Source organism: Vigna radiata, chromosome 5 (assembly GCF_000741045.1).
Source record: "Vigna radiata var. radiata cultivar VC1973A chromosome 5, Vradiata_ver6, whole genome shotgun sequence".
Classification (NCBI taxonomy): domain Eukaryota; kingdom Viridiplantae; phylum Streptophyta; class Magnoliopsida; order Fabales; family Fabaceae; genus Vigna; species Vigna radiata.
In genome coordinates this window covers 4,090,704-4,114,775 of record NC_028355.1, presented here as the reverse complement: position 1 = coordinate 4,114,775, position 24,072 = coordinate 4,090,704, and the positions used below count along the sequence as shown (strand labels likewise).

General features: G+C 34.0%; 1 protein-coding gene across 5 annotated transcripts; it reads left to right on the top strand.

Annotated features, from left to right (window-relative positions):
* The first annotated feature begins 440 nt into the window (after nucleotides 1-440).
* Nucleotides 441-16,225, top strand: LOC106762012 (adenylate kinase 5, chloroplastic). 5 transcript variants are annotated; one of them, XM_014645681.2, is made up of 19 exons: nucleotides 441-697; nucleotides 792-893; nucleotides 1,194-1,322; nucleotides 1,392-1,526; nucleotides 2,092-2,238; nucleotides 2,853-2,927; nucleotides 3,021-3,117; nucleotides 5,893-5,939; nucleotides 6,059-6,187; nucleotides 8,331-8,366; nucleotides 8,434-8,514; nucleotides 8,641-8,779; nucleotides 9,574-9,653; nucleotides 9,809-9,874; nucleotides 11,510-11,539; nucleotides 11,621-11,730; nucleotides 15,481-15,618; nucleotides 15,741-15,770; nucleotides 15,872-16,225. In XM_014645681.2, exons 1-19 carry the CDS (start codon nucleotides 518-520, stop codon nucleotides 15,894-15,896), a joined length of 1,776 nt encoding a protein of 591 aa, XP_014501167.1. In that variant the 5' UTR covers nucleotides 441-517; the 3' UTR covers nucleotides 15,897-16,225. The 5 variants fall into 5 exon arrangements, with proteins under 5 accessions (XP_014501167.1, XP_014501169.1, XP_022636205.1 ...); XM_014645683.2 differs by lacking the exons at nucleotides 15,741-15,770; nucleotides 15,872-16,225 and adding an exon at nucleotides 12,501-12,577 and having other exon boundaries at nucleotides 15,481-15,576; XM_022780484.1 differs by lacking the exons at nucleotides 15,481-15,618; nucleotides 15,741-15,770; nucleotides 15,872-16,225 and adding exons at nucleotides 12,501-12,577; nucleotides 12,676-15,474.
* The last annotated feature ends 7,847 nt before the right edge of the window (nucleotides 16,226-24,072 follow it).

The following is a 24,072-nucleotide window of genomic DNA, read 5'->3' as shown; positions in this document are numbered from 1 at the left end:
GCATAATGATAAAAATTATAACATGAAAAAGAAAATACAATATACTTCATAAAATTAAATTTCATTATTTTCTAAATAGTGAAAATTAAACTCCATAAAATTAACTCATTTTACAAACTTTTATTAGAATTTTTGTTGTCCTCTTTTTAAATAGGATTATATCAACTTTGTCTATCACCAAGCCATATTTGTTGATTAATACTAAGAGAATTGATATTACTCACCACATAAAATATAGCACAAATACACTATAATACTATAAAAACTTTCAATAAATATACCTATATTTTTGTTGCTAACTAATTAAATTTAAATATATAATATTAAATTTAAACGCTATAAATGATTTGGTTTGAATTTTAATTTTGAATCTAAAATCCCAAATTTAAATAAGAAAAAACTAAATTAAAAAATAAAATAAAAATCAGTTTACACAAATGATAGTGGTAAGAGTAGTGGCATTGGTGAGAGGGTGCATGTGAGTGTTCTGAACCACTCAACTGAAACGAAAGCTACGATGATAAACACCGCACCCAGCTGCTCCTTCCACCGCACCACCACTCTCACAACCTCTCATTCTCTTCCATTCACTCCCCTTCACCATTCATGTCTACACCACTGCCACTTCTCCTTCGGCACACAACTTCTCCGATTAAGCAACCTCCGCTGCCACACACTATCGCCGTTAACCACCAAGGTTACATTTCTTTATTATCATTTACTAATTTATTCATCGCTTTCTTACACCACGCAAACGTAACTACTTTACTTGTGTCATTTTCTTTAACAAGACGCTCAAAGTGAATTGCTCCATCAGCGATCCTCTGAAGGTGATGATATCAGGTGCACCTGCTTCCGGCAAAGGCACGCAATGTGAATTAATTTTCCAAAGGGTTCGTTTCTACCGCACGTCACGTGCCATTTCTATTTTAAAGGCCTGTTTATTTTTCTGGAAGTAATTTAAGGAAGAAAAGCAAGAAGTTTAAAGGTTTGTTTGCATGGAAAATAATTTATAGAATTTTTTATAATTGAAAAATTTATAACTATTAAACTAATTTTAACTTGTAATTTGTTTTTGTTTGGAAGTTTTGGTAGAAAATTAGTTAAAAAATGACTGAAATTAGTAAATAAATAAAGTATTTGATGTTTAACAAATAAATGAATAAATTGTTTGTTTGTTTGGGGTTGTGCAGTTTGGATTGGTGCACATATCAACAGGGGATTTGCTAAGAGCAGAAGTGGCAACTGGAACTGAAATTGGAAATAAAGCAAAGGAGTTCATGAACTCGGGCCAACTGGTTCCTGATGAAATTGTGACAGCAGTATAATTATCAAACCCAGCCTTTGTGCCATGAAAATAAAATGTTTGGTTAATGTATATTCTTTTGTAGATGGTGGCAGCACGATTGTCTCTCGAAGATGCTAAGCAAAAAGGGTGGCTTCTTGATGGGTACCCTCGAAGTTTGGGCCAGGCCCAGAGTCTGGAGAAAATGCAGATACGACCTGATGTCTATATAGTATTGGATGTATGTCAAACGTTTATTTTTGTTTTGTTTTTCTCCCTTTCCAAAAACATTTTCTACACAATTTACAGTTGTTTTTAAGATAGTTTTAAAAAAATGGTTGCCAATTTCAAGGTTTTTGGGTCTTGCGAACCACAATTGGTCATAATTTTCCACAGCATAAAATGTTGCAAAGAAATTTCATATGATTGCAATGAAAGTTTAAAATCTTGTTTAAGGTTAATAAGATTTTGTTTATTATTTTAAGTTTTTCATTGTTGGTGCAAATGTGACCTGTTTGTGAACAGAAATGAGAGATATGGCTCATCTTTTGGTGCTTGAGGGTGGAGTTAGAATGAATAAAGAAGAATAAGAGGGAAAGTGAAAAATGTGATAAGTTATGAGATGAGAAATATTGAGAAAGGAAGAAAATGAGATGGAAGAGAAAGTATGTGAATAATGTTGTTTATAATAGGTATAGGACTTGGTCGTTTGATGTTATTGAAATGTTACATGTTATTTAATTACCTAGAATCTGAAATCTATACATTCATCTTCCTCGCTAAGTTATTAAATTTCTAATACTCAGGTTCCTGATGAAATTCTGATCGACAGATGTGTTGGTAGAAGGCTTGACCCAGTGACAGGGAAGATATACCATCTAACTTTTTTTCCACCGGAGACGGAAGAGATTAAAGCAAGGCTGGTAACTCGACCTGACGACACTGAGGAGAAGGTATGATTGTACTCCTTTTATTTTATTTTGTCTCTTTTTGTTGGTACTTCACATAAGCTGCATCATTTGAAAATGTATTTTTTTTTATACTCCTTGGCAGCTGGAGAAGATTATCTCTGCATGCATGAAATGATATCCTAAATACTTGTCACCGATGAGATTTGATTCTGTTAAATGGCAAATTTTATTAGCTAAAGATCTTAGTTGTCATATAATCACAATGTACCTTATCAAATTTACGTATAACTCTTTCAGATTTTTGTTTTTTTCTCTTCATATATTCACAAGCAAGGTGTTTGTTAACCATAGCCATTAATTATTATTTTTTTCTAGAAAGTAGTAACAGCATTCAGAGTCCAAAGTTACACGAACAGCTGAATTATGAATTATCATTTATGTTAGTAAAGGGAGGAGTTCTAAATGATCACCGCAAGTAATTTATAAAAATACTTAAATTCTACATGGTGACATTGCATTTTCTTTTATTTCAGTGCTAATTTGGAAGTAAAAAATGTATCATGTAGTCATTAAGCTTGTCTTATATTTAGGATTACAAAGAAAAAATATTACAGGATCTAACACCCTTGTGTATATACTGATGTTTTGCTTTTCAGGTGAAATCTCGCCTCAACATATACAAGCAAAATGCAGAAGCCGTATCTTCCTCCTACTCAAATATAATTCATAAGGTCATTGAAGACTATTAGCATTGTCTATCTTTTGTCTTGGACGTGAACCAGGGATGGAATATCACTCACATTTAACTAATTTTTCATGCACAGATTGATGGCAGCAATTCAAAAGAAGCGGTTTTCAAAGAAATTGAATCTTTGCTATCTCAATTGCAACAGAAAAAAGTAAAGCTAGTGAAATCTGGAGGTACGAAGCTTCAAAATCATGTATTATATATTTGTACGAAATTGTAAATTTAGAAGAAAAAAAAATTCTATTTTGCTTCTTTAACAATTAATTTGAAAAGAGCCACATTGTTTCCATTTTTTTTTTTTCGTTTTAAAATATCTGTTTAAAAACTGCTTTTGCAGAGTGGTATAATGGTAAATATAAAAACCAAGAAAAAATATTTTATTTTATTTTATTAAACAGAATGGGTCCTTGTATTTTGAAGTCATGTAATTCATCAACCTGGGATAGTGTTCCAGATTGTCACTAGTACAAAAATCATATGTACAAAAACGAACTATGACGTATATAGTTTTGTACGTTATAATAGGTCTACACATTTTATGACATAGCAAAAATTTACGTCATTTGAACATATTATGATACAGTTTTTGTTACTTCATAAAATATGTAGACCTATTATAACGTACAAAACTATGTACGTCATAGCTCGTTTTTGTATGTCATAAAATATGATTTTTGTACTAGTGTGTGAACCTTGGCATGATATTTAATAGATAAACTTTAGGCTTGCATATTTATTACTTCCGGCAATAGCCAATGAACGATTTTGGTCCTCTGGTTGTTCGAAATTAATTCCCCAATTTTTTAATTGTTCAATATAACTCTTATAAGATTGCATTACCTAAACCATCCACAACCTTGTTTTCTGGTAAAATAATTATGGTTGTAGGAGAAACTTGAAATATGAAATTATGCATATGGTTCAAAATCCGGAAACTGGTATTATTTTGAGGAAAATTCGGATGGTATAATATGATTGCAGGAAATAAACAATTATAATATAAGGGATAGTATGAGTAGTATTATGCAAAGAAAGAACAAATCAACTTTGCAGCAGAGGATTACTGTCTTTATCATTTCAAAACATATATAACCAATGAAAAGTAAATAACTGCCAACAAAGTAATTGTTTTAAGAGGTCACAATTAACAAATTAAAAACAGAAACAGACCTGTTTAACTCCTAAAAAATAGGAAACTGACTTTTACTTATTCAAAACATAGATAAGTAAATAATAAAATAAAACTGCAGTCCTAAACAACTAACACACCCTTCCTTGCTTTAGGAAGAACAAACACCAAGTTTCATTCTCAGGATCTCGAATTTGTTGGTAGAGACTTAATAAATATATCAGTCATCTGTTCTTGAGTCTTCCAATGGACAAGAGTTACAAGAGTCTTCCAATGGTAGAGACTTAATAAATATATGAAACTTCTTGTGAATTTGCTTGGCATACTTAACAAACAAAAAAACTTCATCTTGGCTTTGCTTAATCTCCATTCCAAGAAAATAAGTCGTCAATTCAAGATCAATCATCTAAAATACTTTCATCATTTCCATCTTAAATTCATCAATTAAGACTGCATTATTTTCAGTCACTAAAAGATCATCAACTTAAAAGAGAAATAATGATAGTGTCAACCTTACAATGTTTGATGTAAAGAGTAGACTCAGATAAGCTTTTTGTCAATCCTATATTTAACAAATGATTGTCTATTCTGCTGTACTATCTTGGAGAAGTGTCTTCTTTAAAAGATAGACCTTGTCTTCTTCTCCTTTTTCTTAAACCCTTCAGGTTGCTCAACATAAGTTTCTTCCTACAAGAAACCATTAAAAAATGTTGATTTAACATCCAATTGGTAGACCTTCCAACCCATTTGTGCTACAATAGCTGGGAGAAACCTGATGGTATCAAGCCTAGGAACTGATGCAAATGTTTCTGAATAATCCACTCCAAAAACTTGAGCAAAACCTTTAACTACAAGTCTTGCCTTATGCTTATTGATTGAACCATCTGCATTTTGCTTGGCTCGAAACACCCATTTAACCCCAATGAATTTTCTATCTTGAGGTTTGTCTACAAGCTGCCATGTCTTGTTTTTTTGGATCATGTGAAGCTCCTCCTCCATTGTAGCCATCCAGTTTTGATCATTCTTTGCTTCAAAATCTGCAGGTTCAGAAAGTTCAAAGCTGCAAGATTGATAAATATTAGAAAGCAATCTAGTGCCTCTTACTTGAATGTCATCCACCATCTCATTTAGCCAATCTTCATCTCTTTGTTCTTCAATAGTTGTGGCAGCAGGAACATATGGCTGCTTTAAGGATTGATCTCTCTGCACCCAGTTCCATTCTTCATTCTCCACAAAGTGTACATCCCTGCTTATGACAATATTTCCTGTATGTGGCTGTAAAACTTTGTAAGCCTTAAATACTGTACTATATAGCCTACAAAGATTCCATGTATTGCCTTCTTGTCTAGTTTATCATGCTTAATCTTTGGAATATAGGTGAAGCACAAACAACCAAACACTTTTAAAAAGTAACTGTTTTAAGGAGGTCACGATTAACAAATTAAAAACAGACATGTTTAAATCCTAAAATATAAGAAATTGACTTTTACTTATTCAAAACATAAGTAAATAATAAAATAAAATAGCAGTCCTAAACTAAACAACTAACAAATTCTTAATGAATTTTGTGACATAAGGCGTTTGTAGAAGGGGAATTTTGTGATTATTTTGGGTAAAATATGATGCTTTGAGTGGTGGCTTTTGAGGGAAAAGAGGGTTTTCCTCTCCATTATTCAGTTTTGTTAAGATGTGGGATCACAGTTACTTTCCGAATGAGATGATAATAATATTTGGACATCTTGACATGGAATTTTTCCCATGCCATAAGCAGGAACAATTCGTATATTTTAACGTCATTTACTAACTTCTTTTAACTCAGAAAAATCAATCCTTGATACAAAGAAAGGACGGCCATCTTTGAGCCAGGTAGACAGTTATACTTTGTAATAGGCATTTGTCTGTTTCCTTTTTAATACTTTCCTCCTTTGTGCACTATAAAAATCTCCTCGGTATATTGTTTCTAATTTTGCCTTAGCTTATTACAGGATAAGTGGAGAGGGATTCCTACTAGACTAAACAATATTCCCCATTCTCGAGAAATCAGGAAATATTTCTATGATGATGTGTTACAAGCTACTGAGAGGGCTATCAATGACGGTAAAACTAGGTTGAAGGTATGACTCTACTATCACAAGTCTGCAAACTGGTTGATGGTTTCACATATTTGAGTGATTCTAGATCTGTGCAATATCTTTAACCATTGCCATTCTTACATATTTTGCCTCACAACAATGTTCTATATTTAAATGTAAAAAAAAAAAGTTAATGTCAGGATCTCTGATGGTGCCAGGGAATTTCCTGTGTGACCATAATATGATTAAGGAAGTTCTAGGAGTAGAGATTTATTTGAAGAACTTCAAACCTTAGGGATTGAAGGATGAATCCGAAGTGGTGCAAAGTGAGTTGAGAGAAGAATGTTATTCTACTAGAAAATCATACCAGCTCACCTCCGAGTTGTGTATTTATTAATTGAAACAACTAACAATCATAAAAAGTAGCAACATAATTGCAACAGAATGAAACTAAGTTATTGGCTGTCACGTGACTTCCTTATTTATTTCCTATATCAATTCTCTTGCCTTCAAAAATTCCTTGTCCTCAAGGATGAAAATCTAGATATTTCTTCTTCAAATTAAAGAAGAACTCCCAAGTGGTGTCTTCTAGTAACTGGTGCTTCCACTTGACTAATACTTTTCTAATAGCTTTGTTGCCCCTCTTTACAGTTGCTCTATCTAGAATTTGCTCAGGTTCTTGGCTCGCATAACACTGTCTAAACCTCTGGAAACAGGTGTGTGGCCAACCTGTCTTTTAAGCTGCAAAATGTGAAAAACATCAATGGATTTTAGACCCTTATGAAAGCCTCAACTTGTAAACTACCACTCCAATCTGATCAACAATCTGAAATGGCCTAAAGTATTTAGGTGCTTGTTTGGCATTAGATCTGAATGCCATAGAAATATACCAATACGGATGAAGCTTGACATACACGAAATCACCAATATCATAGAATTTGTCACTCCTCATCTTATCAGCCAACTGCTTCATTCTATCTTGGGCCCTTTATGCGTGGAACTTGACTAGCTTTAATGCCTCCTCTCTAATCTATGAAAGTATGTACTTGATTCTTCTCACATACTAGAAATAGAGGATGTTCAAGTCCAAAAGGATCTCTCCGTCACTTACATAGCTACCGTATGAGCTACCACAATTCCTTATTTTACTTACCTCTTTTCTTTTATATAATCCCATTCATCACGTTTCTACCTATAAAATTTTATTACTACTACTAATAATAATAAGGAAAAGCTATTACTATTTATTATTAAGGTAAATATTTTCATGGGTCTTTCAGTGACAACTACATTTTTCTGCACTTCTCTCTTAAGAAAAACAAGTTAGTGTTGAAATGCTTAGTTTTTCCATGAAAGACGAGATTATGGTATATGGCTATTTCAGTTTAGTTGTCAACAAAATTCTCTGTGCTTTCCTTTTGCAACATGTTTTAGCTCAATTAAAATCTTCCTCTACCACAGAACTTTGTTGATAGCAGTGGTAGCAGCAATAAAGCAGCTTCTGCTGTATATTTTTTGTTTTTTCAAGCTCAAACCAGAAAAAAACTAAAGTAACAGACTAGCTTTACAAGAGAGGTTGAATAGAACCGATAACTTTTCGCCAATCACTAGAAGGTCTAATGACTGATGATCTATACACACAAATATAACTGAGTTGAGAACAAAGTGATTTATTCTGGTGCTACACAACCATGAGCTACACCCAGTTTTTCTTTAAGACACTCTTAAAGGTATCTCTGCTACAATCAATCAGATTAGAAAGACAAGTATTCTCAATGTCACTTCCTGCTATAATGAGTATACCAAACACTCTGGTTATCTTATCTTAATCTCCCGTTGAGAGTAAGCACACAAGGATTTTAACTACCACTTCTGGGTAAAAAGATAATCAAGGTAAAGAACCCTTCGTTTTTGTATTGTTTTTATCTTTTTTTATGATATTTTTGGTACTGCAAATGATTGTTGTTATTTTGGGGTGACAACATAGGTAGGATGCCTTATAACATAGTGATGCAATAGCACTTCCTACTTTTAGTAAAACAAATCAACATTCTTATTGCATGCATAATATTCAATGATAAAGAGTAACGAAGGGTAGGAAGATGAGAAGTAAAAATATTAAGCTTTTAATTCCCTTGGATTGCAGGCTAATATATGCTTTTGTTTGTCATTCCAAATCAAATAGGTTGACATCAACATTCCTGAGCTGAACCCAGAAATGGTATGCAGATCTGTGCTCTTTTGTTTTTTTCTAAATGTATCATTTGACCACATATTGTGGTTTACAGGATGTTTATCGAATAGGTACCTTGATGGAACTTGTTCGAGCTCTTGCCCTCTCTTTTGCGGATGATGGAAAACGGGTTAAGGTATCTTTCATACCCTTTTTTTTCAAACAGAATATTTTCATCATCTAGGGAATAAAATGATGCTCTTGTCTATAATTGTTATGTGTAATTCTTTTTAATTAAAGTATCTTCATCTTCATCTTGCAGGTTTGTGTACAAGGGTCGATGGGAGATGGTGCTCTTGCTGGAATGCCATTGCAGCTTGCTGGAACTCGTAAGATTTTAGAGTTCATGGACTGGGGTGATTATGGAGCAAAAGGAACCTTCATCAATATTGGTTCTATAGGTATATCATTTAGATTTACTATGTATGGTTTAGCTGTTGCAGCTTTTGATCCAATACCCCTGATGTATTTGTATATTGCACACCTTCTGGAGGCATTTGGTAATAGGGAAGTTTTTTCTGTGTTTGGGAATCATTGAATCCTGAGAATTGTGATTTCTAGAAGTAACTAAAATATGTTTGGTTGGTCATAAATATTCCTAAGAATATTTATTTAAGTTTTCTGGTAGAAAAAGTAACATGATATTTTTACTGCAAACTTTAACTATTTATCACATCGGAACAATTTTGTGGAAAAGATACCTAAAAAAATTGAAAAGAAAACATTTTTTATAGGAATGTTATATATTAAAAAAAATAATCCAAATATGGGAAAAAAAGCTTTCCAAACTGTGACTCACGGGAAACTGAAAATTCCCTGTATACCAATGCCCCCTTAGATTTTCGAAATTCCAGATTCTAGCTTAAGTCTTAATATCTAACTTTACTTCTCTGTATTTATTTGCTTTGTCATCCATTTCTCTAATTCTACTTCAAGTCACGTTCAGCTTCTTTTTGCAATTCCTACATTAAATGCTTACTTCACACACAGAATTAACTGCAGGCCATCATATATGTATGCTCTGTAAATGGAAAAATGTAAAACATTCATATGCGCCATCTTGATTGAATTTGATCTTCTCTTCATAACTTCATATTGAGAATGTCTATCTAACTCTGCCTTTTTAAAGCAAATTATTTTTCTTCCTGCTCTGATATATTTGGCATCTAATTAATGTATGAAATTCCAATCTCAGGTGCTGCTGAGGTTGAGGAGCAAGATGACATGTTTATCTTGGTGGCTCCTCAAAATGCTGTTGGGAATTGTATTATTGATGTAAGTGAATATGGTGGGAGTTTTACTGATATATTTTAGAAGCTTTATTTGTTGAGCCTTTTTTCCTCTTTCTTGATGGATATACACGCTTTCTTCAACTTCTCCTTGATTTTCTCTCTTTTTCCTCTTTAATATGTTTGAGGTTGTAAATACAGGATCTCAGAGCCATGACCAACGCAGCTGAACACAGACCAGTTATTCTAGTCAATGCTAGGCTTAAGGTTAAGTTCATAGCTCCTTTATTATAGCCAAATTTATTTAATGAAATAATTGAATGATTTACAGCTTGTTTTTCAGATAGTCTTGACTTATCCAAATGAAGATAACCTGAATCTGACACTGTACTGTGTCAAATAATCAGTTTATGCACAGAAAACTTATTGCCAACTAGTATAGTCTAGACAATTGTATGCTGATAAATGATTTTGAATGATTTCAATATTTTTGAATATTTGACTGGATGTGTAAAACTACTGAAAGGAACAATTGCCATGTCTTGATTAGAGGCTGTTAGACCTCCTATTAAGTGTGTGTAATGTTGTAAATAGCACGTTATTAGGGTACAAATATCCTGAATATTTCCATATTGATTAGGAGGAAATATTTTTAAAATCTTCCTATTCATTTCATCATATTTAGACTTCCTTATTTTAGAGAGCTGGATTATTATGAATAAAGGCAATGAGAATGTAATGGTGTCATTGTTATCAACAAAATAATTTATTTCCCTACATACTTCAAGTTGGTATCAGAGGTTTTGATTTTGGGATCTCTGTTTTCGTTTCCATGTAAACAACCACCACAGCTGCAGTTTGCCCTATCACCACCGCTGTTGAGGTCAATGGTGGACCAGAAAGATGTGTCTCATGTCAATAATTACAATGTTGATAGTTGTGTCACCATCAGAGTTGGCAAGTATAATTACACGCCACCACCAGTGCCAATGTGTGTAGCCACAGACAGGGTGTTAGGACCTCTTGAACCCCTTCCCAGGGACAGTGACCTCCCATTTGGCATCGATTTAAGTTTTTCAGTTCCTGTGTGAAAAAGGGTTTTCTTTCTTCTTTGCTTTTGTGATTTTTCAATGTCTGAGGGGAAATTCATATCTTTGGGTTGGGTCTAATAATCTTCGAAATCCTAGTTCATTTCTTTCAGCCTCTATGTTGTGTGATACTGCATTGCTTGACTGGAAGCGTAATTTGTAGAAGACTGTGTTCTAAGGCACCATAAAGATTGGTTTATGTAGTCTTATTGTATTAACTACAAAGAATTAGAGGATATTTTGTTCCTTCTTAAATTAAATATTCTGTTGCATGCCTCTACATGTTTAATGTAAATATTCTTTCCTGATTTTCAAGAAAAAGCTTGTACCTGATTCTTAATGTGAGGTTGCAATCCACCCAAAAGACAACCCAAATATCTGTTTTCTAATATTATGTTAATATGTTTGCTAGGTTAGGCTCTTGGACTATCTTGGATTTCATTCTTAGATGTTAAGATTAATCTTTGAATAGCTGACTTCTTTTTAGAACAATGTGTAGCACCACTTGGTGCACATTTGGGTCTTTGTATTAAATTAAAACATCTAGTTTACCAAATTTGAGTAAATTACATCTTGCCACTTTACTGCAAATATGCTCTACACTATTAACGTTTTAAGGTGTTGAAACCAGCAATTAGACTAACATTATAAGTATATAATATATTCAGATTTTTTAGTTTTGAACTTTTCACTAAATATCTTTGGTTGTGTGGTCCTCTGTTAATTTTATGTTTATACTGTGATCCCTCTTTAAATGATATTTTTACATTTTATTTTGCTCATATATTAAAATGACAAATTTCTATGAATTCAGGATTTGCCTGGTTCTAGTGGTATAATGCAAGTGAGTACTAAACCACCTAGTTGAAGATAATAATTTATTCTTGTAAAAGTATATTTATAACTTTGCCTTCTTTATCACTAGACGATGGGGAGGGACCAGAGACTCAAGTATGCAGCATCTTTTGAAAGTTGCTACTTCTTTCGACTTCTGTATTATGCAGGAACGCAGTATCCCATAATGGGAGCTATCAGGTTAGACGGTAACATATTTCATCATTAAGTTTTTCTATAAATCCAACGTGTCATTGTTTAACTTCAAGAAGAAAATTAGGAATAGTGTACTAAGAAAAAAAATAATTAAGATAATTGAGCAACCATGTGTCTATGCTTGCTTCATTGAATAGCCTCTCAAAACATCCAATGAGATTGTATCATGAGCAGAAAGGCGTTTTAGGAGCTGTAGGAAAGTTAAAGACCATGCTTCCATATTTTCTTTAAACCCCATCGAATTGATTGATGTTTATTCTGGGTGGTGCTATTAGAAAACATTATGTTTGCTTCCTTCTATAAATGGGGTGACATGATGATGGAATGAACAATTTTGTTAAATAGTTTCTTAATGCATTGCTCATGACTCGCTGATAAAAAAAGTTGTATTGCTCATGACTATATTTTTGTTTTAGTTTGATGAGCACGTAAATTTGGTGTAGTCTGATATGTTTACTTGACAAATAAGTCAGCCAGTTACTACTTTTACGTGAGGAGCAACTCTATTGTTATTGATTTTTATATCTCTTAATTTGTCAGTCTATGATTTCTCTTTCTATAATTAGAAATGTAAACGTTGTTGATCCATAGAATATTATATAGCTCAAAATATACCGACATATTATGTTTTTATTTTTTCTGCCATAATTCTAAGGAGTATCTAAAGCCCTCTTCTTACTGGACCTCCAGAATAGAATGTGAAAAACCTTTGGACAATAAAAATTGATTCTTATGTGGAGGCATTTGATTTTTAGGAAACTGTGGAAGAGGATACTGTCGATGATCATACCATGGTCCAAATCAAAAGTCACATGGATAGAAAAAAAGGAAGGTAAAAACAAAGTCATGTCTTTTTGCTAGTGTTTTAAGACCATATTCACAAGAATTATGGCTTTCAAAATAACAAATGAAATTTGGGATTATTTGAAGGAGGAATACATCGGAGATGAAAGAGTATGAAGCACGTGGGTGCTTAATTCAATGAGAGAATTTGAATTGTAAATAATGAAAGAGTTTTAGACAATAAAGGAATATTCAAACAAATTATTGGATATTGCTCACTAGATAAAGTTGTTGGGTGACAATGTTGTAGAGGTACACATCTATATCCTCATTGGAGAATAAAAATAACATGCCTAAGATTATTGCAAAAGTGCTACATTCTCTGCAACCCCAACAACAGTGAAGGCTGATGAAACATTATCATGTTGTTGAAGGTACTTTGCAAGCCAAATAAATCATGATGTTTAGAAGAATTAAAAGAAAATCTTCCAGCAAAATCAGGCTTCAATCAGCACAATAAACAAAAACATTAAAGGCAAGGAATAACAAAAGAAAAAAGGCTTTGAACCTTATAAAAATTGTAGCAAAAAAGGCCATCCACCATTCAGATGTTGGAGGAGACCAGATGCAAAATGCTGCAAGTGAAACCATATGGACATGAAGCTGCGGTTTTCCTCAACAAAAATCACCATGTTGAGCTTAGATTGCTAATCAAGAGGAGGAAGACCAATTGTTTGTGGCCACTAGTTTCTTGAGCAATGAATCGATTGAAAGTTGGTTGGTTGATTGATATTGGATGTACTAATTACATGACCTTTGATAAGGCACTCTTAAGAGATTTGAGGTCAACTAGTGTTATCAAAGTTAGAATTGAAATGATCTTAGTCAAAGGAAAGGGGATTACTCAAGTTGTATCGGCACAAAACTTATTTCTAACTTTGTTAGGAGGGATGTTCACTTTGTGGTATGTGAAGAATGAAATTGGGATGAACCAAAGAAGATTGATCAAGCTTTTAAAGATTTGTACCAAAACTTTCGCTCAAGTTTAGAAGATGAAAGTTGGTAGAATGAGTTAGTTGATGATGTTCCTATAAGAGGTACTAGATTGTTCTTTTTTTTTTTGTGACAAATGTAGCATTGTTGTATGTGAACCTGCAAACTAAGAAGTATAACCAAAGACTTTAATTTGGGTTATTGTAATGAAGGTGAAGCTCTTAATGATAAGGAGAAATCAAACCTGGTTTTAGAAAGACAAGACAAGGAAGTTATTGAAATGAAATGGGTATATAAGACTAAGCTTAATATTGATGGTTATATTAATGAACACAAGGATAGACTTGTAGTGAAGGGTTAAGCTGAAGTTTTTGATGTGGATTACTCAATACATTTGCACTAGTTGTTTGATAAGACACCATCAACTTGTTGCTTGGTGTAGATGCTCAACAAAATTTGAAAGTTTGTCAACTTGATGTCAAATTAACATTTTTAAATGGATCCTTACAAGAAGAAACTTTTGTTGGGCAACCCCAAGGTTTTGTAAAGGAAGGGGAAGACAATAAGGTTTATCTTCTTAAGAAGGCTCTTTACTAGTTAAAACAAGCCCTAAAAGCTTGGTACAACATAATTGAGATGAACATTTTCTTGCTGAGCTTGGGATTTTCCATGAGCTTGTCAGAGTCGATGGAGCTGATTATCTCACTCTACATTGTAACGTAAACAATAAGCCTTTGGAGAAATTTAAGAAGGAATGATGGTGGTGTTTAAGATGACAAATCTCACTTTAATGACCTTTTTTGGGACGGAAATCAAACAAGTAGAACATGAAATATTCATTTGTCAAAAAACATGTGCCAAGAAATTTTGAAGAAATTTAAACTTGAAGAATTAAAGAATTGAACATTTCTATGAATAAAAAGGAAAATATCGAACAATGTAAATAGACTAGACATATTTTATAAGCATGAATGGTTGTTTGATGTATGTTATGGCCACTTGACCTGATATCCTAAATTATGTAAGTATTATGCATTGTGCAAGTGAAATGTCCTGAAAGTTGCAAAGAGTGTTTTGATATGTCAAAGCTAATTTGCTTCTCTAACAATGATTGGTGACTTGATTGATGATATGGGGACTACTTCAAGGTACTATTTTGGCTTCGGATTGAGTTTTTCTCATGGAGCTCAAAAAACAAGAAATTGTTGCTCAATCAGCTTTAGAAGTTCAATTTGATGCTATCACCCCTATTGTCAACCTAGGAAAAACTAAGCATTTTAACATTAAGTTATTTTTCTGAAGACAAGTGTTTTTACCACGCTATTACCTATTACCAAGTTGAAGTTCTTAATATAGAATACTGGAGATTGCAATTCTTAATGCAAAGAGGAGTGTTAAATATTTGCTTTATGTATTGCACATGATTTTATATTTCTGTTTCAGTTTGGTGAAAACATAAATTTATAATAGTTGGACAATTTTTCTTACGGAGCAAGTTTGTTAGTTGGTGATAATTCTTATTAAGTGGTTTATGTTTAATTCAACCTACAAAAACTGACTTATAAAGTAAGGATTACATATTACTTATAAGTTATATGTTATAAATTGACCTTATTCATATCAATAATTATGTCTCTTAATTTGTCAGTCTACGATTTCCCACAATTATAAATGTTAACGTTTTTTATCCATAGAATAACAGATTCCTTGTTTGCAGCTAAATATTTAGACGTATTTTGCCTTTCTTCCTCTTTTTTATTATTTTTGTCATAGTTCCAACAACAATGTTGAAAGTGTAAAGCTTCGTTACCATGATTTGAGTGTTGAGAAAACACCTTCCCTAATTGTAATATAACCAAATTAGATATTTAATTCTTTTATATGCTCAAAATACAAGCACATTTTTTATCTTCTGCAAGTACACAATATGTTACTGTAAATTAACTTCTTTTGATGTAGAATGACTTACCCAAACCAATATGAGCTGTACAAGAGGGTAGATGAATCGCCTGGGAAGGAGAAGTATGCTATTCTGTCTACGTTTACCCAGAGGCCTAGTACAGATGAAATTAACGATGCTTTCCAAGGAAAACCAAGGTAATTGTTGTCTAATTTTTTTAGCTGAAAGCTAGAAATGCACTCCATCTTATCAGACTTCCTTATGTAGCATTTATGCTTGTTAAAAATAGAATTGAACATTTTGTCTGATAATTTTGCAGTAACGAATCTAGGAAAACCTCAGGGATTTGGTTAGTAACTTCTGTCCTCAGTTGACTATTACTTCGTACTTATCCCCCTTTATGGAAAGCTATGTCAAGCAAATTTTGTTCATTAGTGCATTTTCTTACAGGGGCTTCTTGAGTGGCATACTCTGAGCAGATTGGAAAGCAACCGGAAAGGGCCAAAGTTTTTTGTTTTCTTATTTATTATTGAAGAACGATAACGACCAGATGTTTGATTATAGGAATGTATCAAAGTCAGTTTGTAGTTCAATTTGTGGGTTGTCAAGCATCTTTTGTATAAAAATTAAAAGCAAGAGAAGATGACAGGGAAATGAAGATTGAAAATACAGCAATTATAAAGTATCTAGAATTTTGCCTTTTGTTTATAAACATCTACATATAATATTATTATTATGGGGTTGAAGGGATATCGATTGTATTGACTTTTTGTTGCTATGAATCAATAATTATTCTTGTGGTTACGTGAAGGGTGGGTGAGGTATATGGAGGATTTTAATTTCTGAATAGTCAAATACACAATTTAATGCAAGTTGTTTATCAGCAGAGTGGCTTGGTTTTGCTTTCTGAATATTATTGGTAATGAATAGGCAAATAGTATGGTTGGAAGTCTCACATCGACTAGAGATAAGATCAATTTATAGTATATAAGTGGAGTGTAGACCTCATCTTATAAGTCGGTTTTGTGGGGTTGAGTTAGGTCTAAAATCCGTATTAATCCATGGCAGAGATTGCATATCCTATAAAAGTAAATGATTTTTTTTCTTGAAGACATGTTCTCTTTATATCCATGTTTTTTCTTTCTTTATAATAATGACAGATATTTACGTGTTTGAAGCACTAACGATTTGAAGGGAAAGAAAGTGATAATCCACATATTCTGATGCAAGAAAAGTTTTCATTTAAAGTGAAGCCAGAGTTTTAATCATCCTTTCAAATCATGGCTTTAGAACAAATCACACTCCATGCTCATTGGGTCCCACCAGTACGCCACATTTCCAAACTTCATTAAGTCCTCAATAAGTAATCACACGAAATATTTTATTGTTATATAGTTTCAAATATTTAATTTTATTACTATTATTATTCAACATATTTGGTACTTTAAACATAGCTTAATGAAAATATTCAACTATACAGTTGAATAGTAAATAAGTGTTTCTTTAAGATAGAAGTGTATAAGTATCTTATTCTAAAAATAACAACTGCCATTCTGTAGCACCCCCAAGTCAAACAGTCTTAAAGTAAGTGAGAAAACTAGGTAAAAATCTATTAGGAAAACTAATGGTGACAACAACTATACAAGAAAAAGGTAACCACTAGACAATCTAAAGTTGGGATATTCTGATAATAATTTTTTTAACTTAAAATATTGATATATATATATATATATATATATATATATATATATATATATATATATATATATATATATTATTAAAATAATTGTCGAGCAGATACACGTTTTTTGGGTGACTATCAAATTATCATGTTTAAAAAAAAAAAAAAACTATGATTCGGCGAAGAAAATTTATCTAAAAAAACATTTTGGATTTGAGAAAATAGGTTTATTATCCCATCAAGATAAACTTTGGGATGTAGAACTTAAGTACTAAATTCATTAATTTTCTCCCTAAAAATGTGAATAAAATGGACTGTTCAACTATCTATATCTAAACTTATTGTGTTTGTTTAACGACCAAGCAAAATAGCTCTTCCACAACCATCCCTCAAATGCACCCTAAGCTTCCATTCGTGTAGCAAATGAATAAATTAAGGAAGATAACAACTAATTAAAAAAACACAAAAATATTAATTTAATTTTGGGGTATGCTAATATATGCACATTATGACGTCCTAATTATATAGAAAAAAAATATATAAATAAGACGTCATCATGCATAATAATTGAAAGCAGTATTAGGAATTAATATTTTCATGGGATTACTGTCTAAGTACAGTGATCCTTGTTACTTCTATTAGAACCGTTTAGATTTAATTTCTGTTTTGTATATTCCCTTNCCAAAACTCTATAAATAGAGTTTTCCCCTTCAGACATTTGTAACACAGAAAATATCACACAGTAATAAAACTCTTTCGTTCTCTATAGAAAAAGATCAAGGCTTCGTGGGTTCTTACCTCCGATCTTCTTATATTTCTTCTTCTTCTCTTCTNTTTTTCTCTCGCACACAATCTCCAGCGATTATCTCATCTTGCTCAGNCTCGTTTCTCCATGGAAGGATCCAGAGCTCTGCTCTTTTTCTCTCACGTCAAAGGCATCACCTTGTTCAGAATGGATTTGACAGTATGAAGCTTCTCGAGGAAGCTTTACATTGCTTTTGGTTTACGAGCTGAAAGTCTTTTGGGCCTTCTCGCTGGCACAGGCCCAATCTTTTATGGTATCAAGAGCAGAACTTATACCCACTTCATTTCCGTTGCCCAGAATTAGTTTCTTGACGATTCTTGCTTAGATTCTTGGATTGTTTGTCATCACCATAAGCGAAACAGATCAATCTACAAACCCAGCCAGCCCCTTCTACTTACACCAAGGAGAAAATCCTGGTTTGACTCTGATCTCTCAAGTTCTAAGTGAGACCAATTACTCCTCTTGGAGTAGATGTATGAGAAGAGCTCTTCTCTCCAAAAACAAGATTAAGTTCATAGATGGGTCTATCAAGAAACCCAAGAAAGATGACGCTACCTTTGATACGTGGGAGAGATGCAACATGATGGTACTCTCATGGATCATTAAGACACTCTCCCCTCAAATTGCAGAGAGTGTAATATATGTTGAGAAGCAAAGGAACTATGGGATGAATTGAAAGAGAGATTCTCTAAAGGTGACTACTTTAAAATTTCGGATCTACTTCAAGACATCCATTCAATCAAGCAAGGGGAGAGGAGTGTTAATCAGTATTTTACTGATTTGAAAATTCTCTGGGAAGAATTGGAGTCTTTGAGACCCATACCCAACTGTACATGCAAGATTCCTTGCACATGTCAACACTCTAAAATGTCTCTGAAATACAGAGAAATGGAACATGTTATCTGTTTTTTGAAGGGGTTGAATGACACTTATAACACTGTCAGAACCTAAATTCTATTGATGGAACCTTTGCCTAATATCAATCGTGTTTTCTCTCTCATTATGCAACAAGAACGGCAAGAAAGATATGATACTATCAGCCATAATCACTTTGCTGATACCACCAGAGTGCTAGCCAATGTTACTGACAAAAACGGGAATTGGAAAACAGAACAGACCTGGAAAACCCAAGGCCGTGGAGCTGGACCATATGGCCAAGGAAGGGGAAGAGGGAGAAATCCTAATTATGGCAAACAATGCTCCTACTGTAATAAGATGAACCACACAGTAGATGAATGCTATTCCAAACACGGTTTTCCACCGTGGTACAAAAAGAATGAGAATAATCAAGAGAAGAAGGGTGGCTGGAACTCTGCAAATGTTTGCCAGAACAGTTCTGGCCCAGAAACCACCAATCAGGGAAACAGCAGCAACACTTTGAACAAACTCACATCAGAACAAATCGACAAACTTCTCAAAATGATAGAGAAAGATGATGAACCTGTGCATAAGATCAACCAGATGCAGAGGAATGACAGAGAACACAACCTAGGTACTTTTTCCTGGATTATTGACACTGGGGCCACAGACCATGTGACCCATGAGAAAAGAAATTTTGTTACATTCTATAAAATCAAACCTATCACTGTTAAACTGCCAAATAACTCTATTACTATTGCAGAACATGCAGGAACAGTACAAATTTCTAAAGATTTCATGATTTTTAATGTGCTTTATATCCCAGATTTTTCTTTTAATCTAATCTCTGTACAAAGTCTTATAAAAGACTTGAACTGTATTCTAATTTTTTCCTCTGAGGTGTGTCAGATAAGGGAGAGTTCTACATTGAGGATGATTGGGTGTGCTAATCCTTACAAGGGCCTCTATTACTTGCAAGCCTTCCAAAATTCTGATCAGAATTCTGTTACAAGATTTGTTTTTTCTTTTAAAGCTACTGATGTAAATCTATGGCACTATAGACTAGGCCATCTAGGACATAAGATTGTGAAACAAATTTGTGAACAATTTCCCTATGTGCAAATGAATAGTAATGTTGTTTGTGATGTTTGCCATTATGCTAAGCAACATAAACTTCCTTTTCCTACTAGTAATTCTTTATCTGCAGAATGTTTTGAACTTATTCACTGTGATATATGGGGGCCTTTGTCTGTTACTTCTGTCCATGGTCACAAATACTTTCTAACTATTGTAGATGACTATAGTAGACATACCTGGATATTTTTTATGACCAATAAAGGTCAGACTAGAGGTTTGTTACAGAATTTTATTGTTAAAATTAAGAATCAGTTTGGTAAATTAATCAAGAATATTAGGTCTGATAACGAACCAGAATTTAATTGTGTTAATTTGTATGATTTATATGGTATAAATCATCAAACTAGTTGTGTAGAGACTCCTGAGCAGAACTCAGTTGTTGAGAGAAAACACCAACATATCCTTAATGTCACCCGCAACCTCATGTTTCAGTCCAATATACCTAGTGCTTATTGGTCTTATGCTGTTAGTCATGCTGTTTATCTCATAAACAGACTGCCTAGCCCTGTTCTTAACAACAAGGCACCTCATGATCAAATTTACAATGTTCCTCCTACTTATTTGAACTTGAAGAATTTCGGATGTCTTTGTTTTGCCTCCACACTTGAAGCTGGCAGAAATAAACTTGACTCAAGAGCAAGGAAAGGAATCTTTTTGGGATACAAAAGTGGAGTCAAGGGGTATATTGTCCTTGACATCAACACTAGAGAGTTATTAATTAGTCAAAATGTTGTTTTCTATGAAAACATTTTTCCATGGAAAAGTCAGGAAAGCAGCATTGAAGAAAATGACAAAGAAGTTGACAGATTCACCTTCCTTAATGACCATCTAGGCAACTCTGTTTCAGATGAAGCTGAAACGGTTACAGAAGAGGAAATACAACATGATAGCAGTGAAGGGAATAACACTGAAGATGAGACGGATAATGATGAAGAAGATCAAGGGAACAGGAGGTCTAATAGGACCAGAAGGCCCCTTGGATACTTAAATGACTATATTCATCAGGTGAATCAATCCTTAACTATCAAAAATAACCTCAAAACTCCTTATCCGATATCTGATTCACTGTCCTGTGCTTCCTTGACAGCAAAACATTTGATATACCATGGCCATCACTACTACCAATGAACCCAGATCTTACAATGAAGCTAAAAATGTGAAAGAATGGGCTGAAGCAATGCAGAAGGAGATTAGAGCTTTTCAAGACAAAAACACATGGTTTCTAACCAAACTTCCTCAAGGAAAGACTGCCATTGGATGCAGGTGGGTGTACAAGATCAAACACAAGGCAGATGGGATAATAGAGAGGTACAAGGCACGTTTAGTTGCCAAAGGCTATACCCAGCAGGAAGGGATAAACTACTTAGACACTTTCTCTCCCGTTGCCAAATTAACTACAGTTAGATTGTTGATTGTTGTGGCTGCATCTAAGAACTGGCTCTTGCACCAATTGGATGTCAACAATGCCTTTTTGCATAGAGACCTTAATGAGGAAGTTTACATGGAACCACCTCCTGGTCTTAAAGTACATAAGGAAGGACAAGTCTGCAGACTTACTAAGTCCTTATATGGCTTAAAGCAAGCCAGTAGACAGTGGTTTGAGAAGCTGTCTACTTTTCTCATCTCTGTTAATTATGTCCAGTCAAAGAGTGATCATTCTCTTTTTATAAAGAAAACATCTACTAATTTCACAGCCCTACTGGTTTATGTTGACGACATTATACTGGCAGGGGACTCAATGATTGAGATTGAGCAAATAAAGAATCTCTTACACAATAGATTTCAAGTCAAAGACTTAGGAGAACTTAAATATTTCCTAGGATTGGAGGTGGCTCGATCTAAGAAGGGGATTCATCTATCACAAAGAAAATATGCTTTGGACATTCTTGAGGAGACAAGAATGCTTGGTTGCAAGCCCTGTAAGACACCTTTTCTAAATGATACGAGTTCTCTATACAAAGCTGACAGCTATCTAAAGGATCCAACCTCCTATCGAAGGTTGATAGGGAAGTTACTTTATCTCACAAACACTAGGCCTGATTTGTGTTATTCGATTAATCTGTTAAGTCAATTTATGCAATCTCCTACTGAGTACCATTTTCGGGCTGTTCAACATGTTCTTAGGTACATCAAATCTAGGCCATCAGAGGGACTATTTTTCTCAGTAGACTCTGTCATACAGCTAAAAGCTTTCAGCGACTCAGACTGGGCAACCTGTCCTAACACCAGGAGATCAACTACAGGATTTTGTGTGTTTCTTGGGTCATCCCTTATCTCTTGGAAGTCAAAAAAATAGAATACTGTATCAAGATCATCTACTGAGGCGGAATATCGTGCCTTAGCGGCTACCACTTGTGAAATACAATGGATACACTATTTGCTCAACGACCTACAGGTTCAGGAAGCTGGAATCCCAGCTCTGTACTGTGACAACAAGTCAGCCAGACACATAGCTCATAATCAGAGCTTTCACGAACGAACCAAGCATATAGAGCTCGATTGTCATGTTGTTCGTGAAAAGATACAAGCCAATCTACTACATCTTCTACCCGTTCGTTCAGATGAGCAACTTGCTGACATTTTCACCAAGTTTCCTCATCGTGTTCGGTTCAAATCTATTGTACCCAAGCTCAGATTAGTAACTATACATCATCCGACTTGAGGGGAGGCTATTAGGAATTAATATTTTCATGGGATTACTGTCTAAGTACAGTGATCCTTGTTACTTCTGTTAGAATCGTTTAGATTTAGTTTCTATTTTGTATATTCCCTTCCCAAAACTCTATAAATAGAGTTTTCCCCTTCAGACATTTGTAACACAGAAAATATCACACAGTAATAAAACTCTTTCGTTCTCTATAGAAAAAGATCAAGGCTTCGTGGGTTCTTACCTCCGATCTTCTTATATTTCTTCTTCTTCTCTTCTNTTTTTCTCTCGCACACAATCTCCAGCGATTATCTCATCTTGCTCAGTCTCGTTTCTCCATGGAAGGATCCAGAGCTCTGCTCTTTTTCTCTCACGTCAAAGGCATCACCTCGTTCAGAATGGATTTGACAGTATGAAGCTTCTCGAGGAAGCTTTACATTGCTTTTGGTTTACGGGCTGAAAGTCTTTTAGGCCTTCTCGCTGACACAAGCCCAATCTTTTAAGCAGTTAGAGAATAATAGAGGTGTTTAGGATTACAATCATCTTTATAATAGTACAAGACTGTGAAGCTGGAGTACTAGAGTTCTCCCTTAAAATACAAAGAATTTAAAAACTTAGAACATAATAAAGTTCTTCAAAATATCCAAGACTAAGAAAAATAAAGTCTAGTGAACTAGGCAGCGACATTTCCATCCCCATTAAGAGTTGTTTCCAAAGTATCCTCCCACGTCATCTGCTCCCATCTAAGTGGATGGTCAACGCAAGAACAACAGATGCAAACATGACACAAACACAAGCAATTGCAAGGGTGAGCTAATTATTTAAAAAGCATACAATCACAGCAACATATGCATACCAGATTTAACTCAAGTAAAATACATTCAAACAATGCAATATATGACACTGATTCTAGCATGTTATATTCTAGACTCGACTCGTCCGGACTTTAGAATGATAGTCGAGCTATGGCGGGCCATGCACTTGTGATTGCTTGTGATACTTGGGCTCCCCCGCCTTGTCACACTCACGAGGTTAGTCTGTTCCGCGCCCTAGAGCATGATGGAAGCCTCCAAGACTAAGACCTCCTGTTACTCCTCACCACATGGTTCAGTCCTCTCTATGTGAGAAGAAAGACCATTGGAGCGTCAGGAAGACCCCCAAGACCGAGCTCATACTTTCATTCTAAAACACTAAGAATCTCACCGAGAGATCTTACAATTACCACATCAACAACCTTGAAATCATGTTTCATTCTTTCCCAAGTCATATACCTTTGAATTATAATCAAACCACATGTTTAAGCTTTAAAGATTAAGTTATATATACCAGAGCATGTTCCACAACCACTTCCAAACATCTCAAATAAACAATACTGTCATGTTAACCTTTACTACAAATTTTCTATAAAACAATATTATTTTAATTTAATTTATTATCATATTTACTCTCTTGCATCTCTTATATATAATATATTAATATAATATATCTCATACTTTCTTTTATATATAAATATTATGATAACA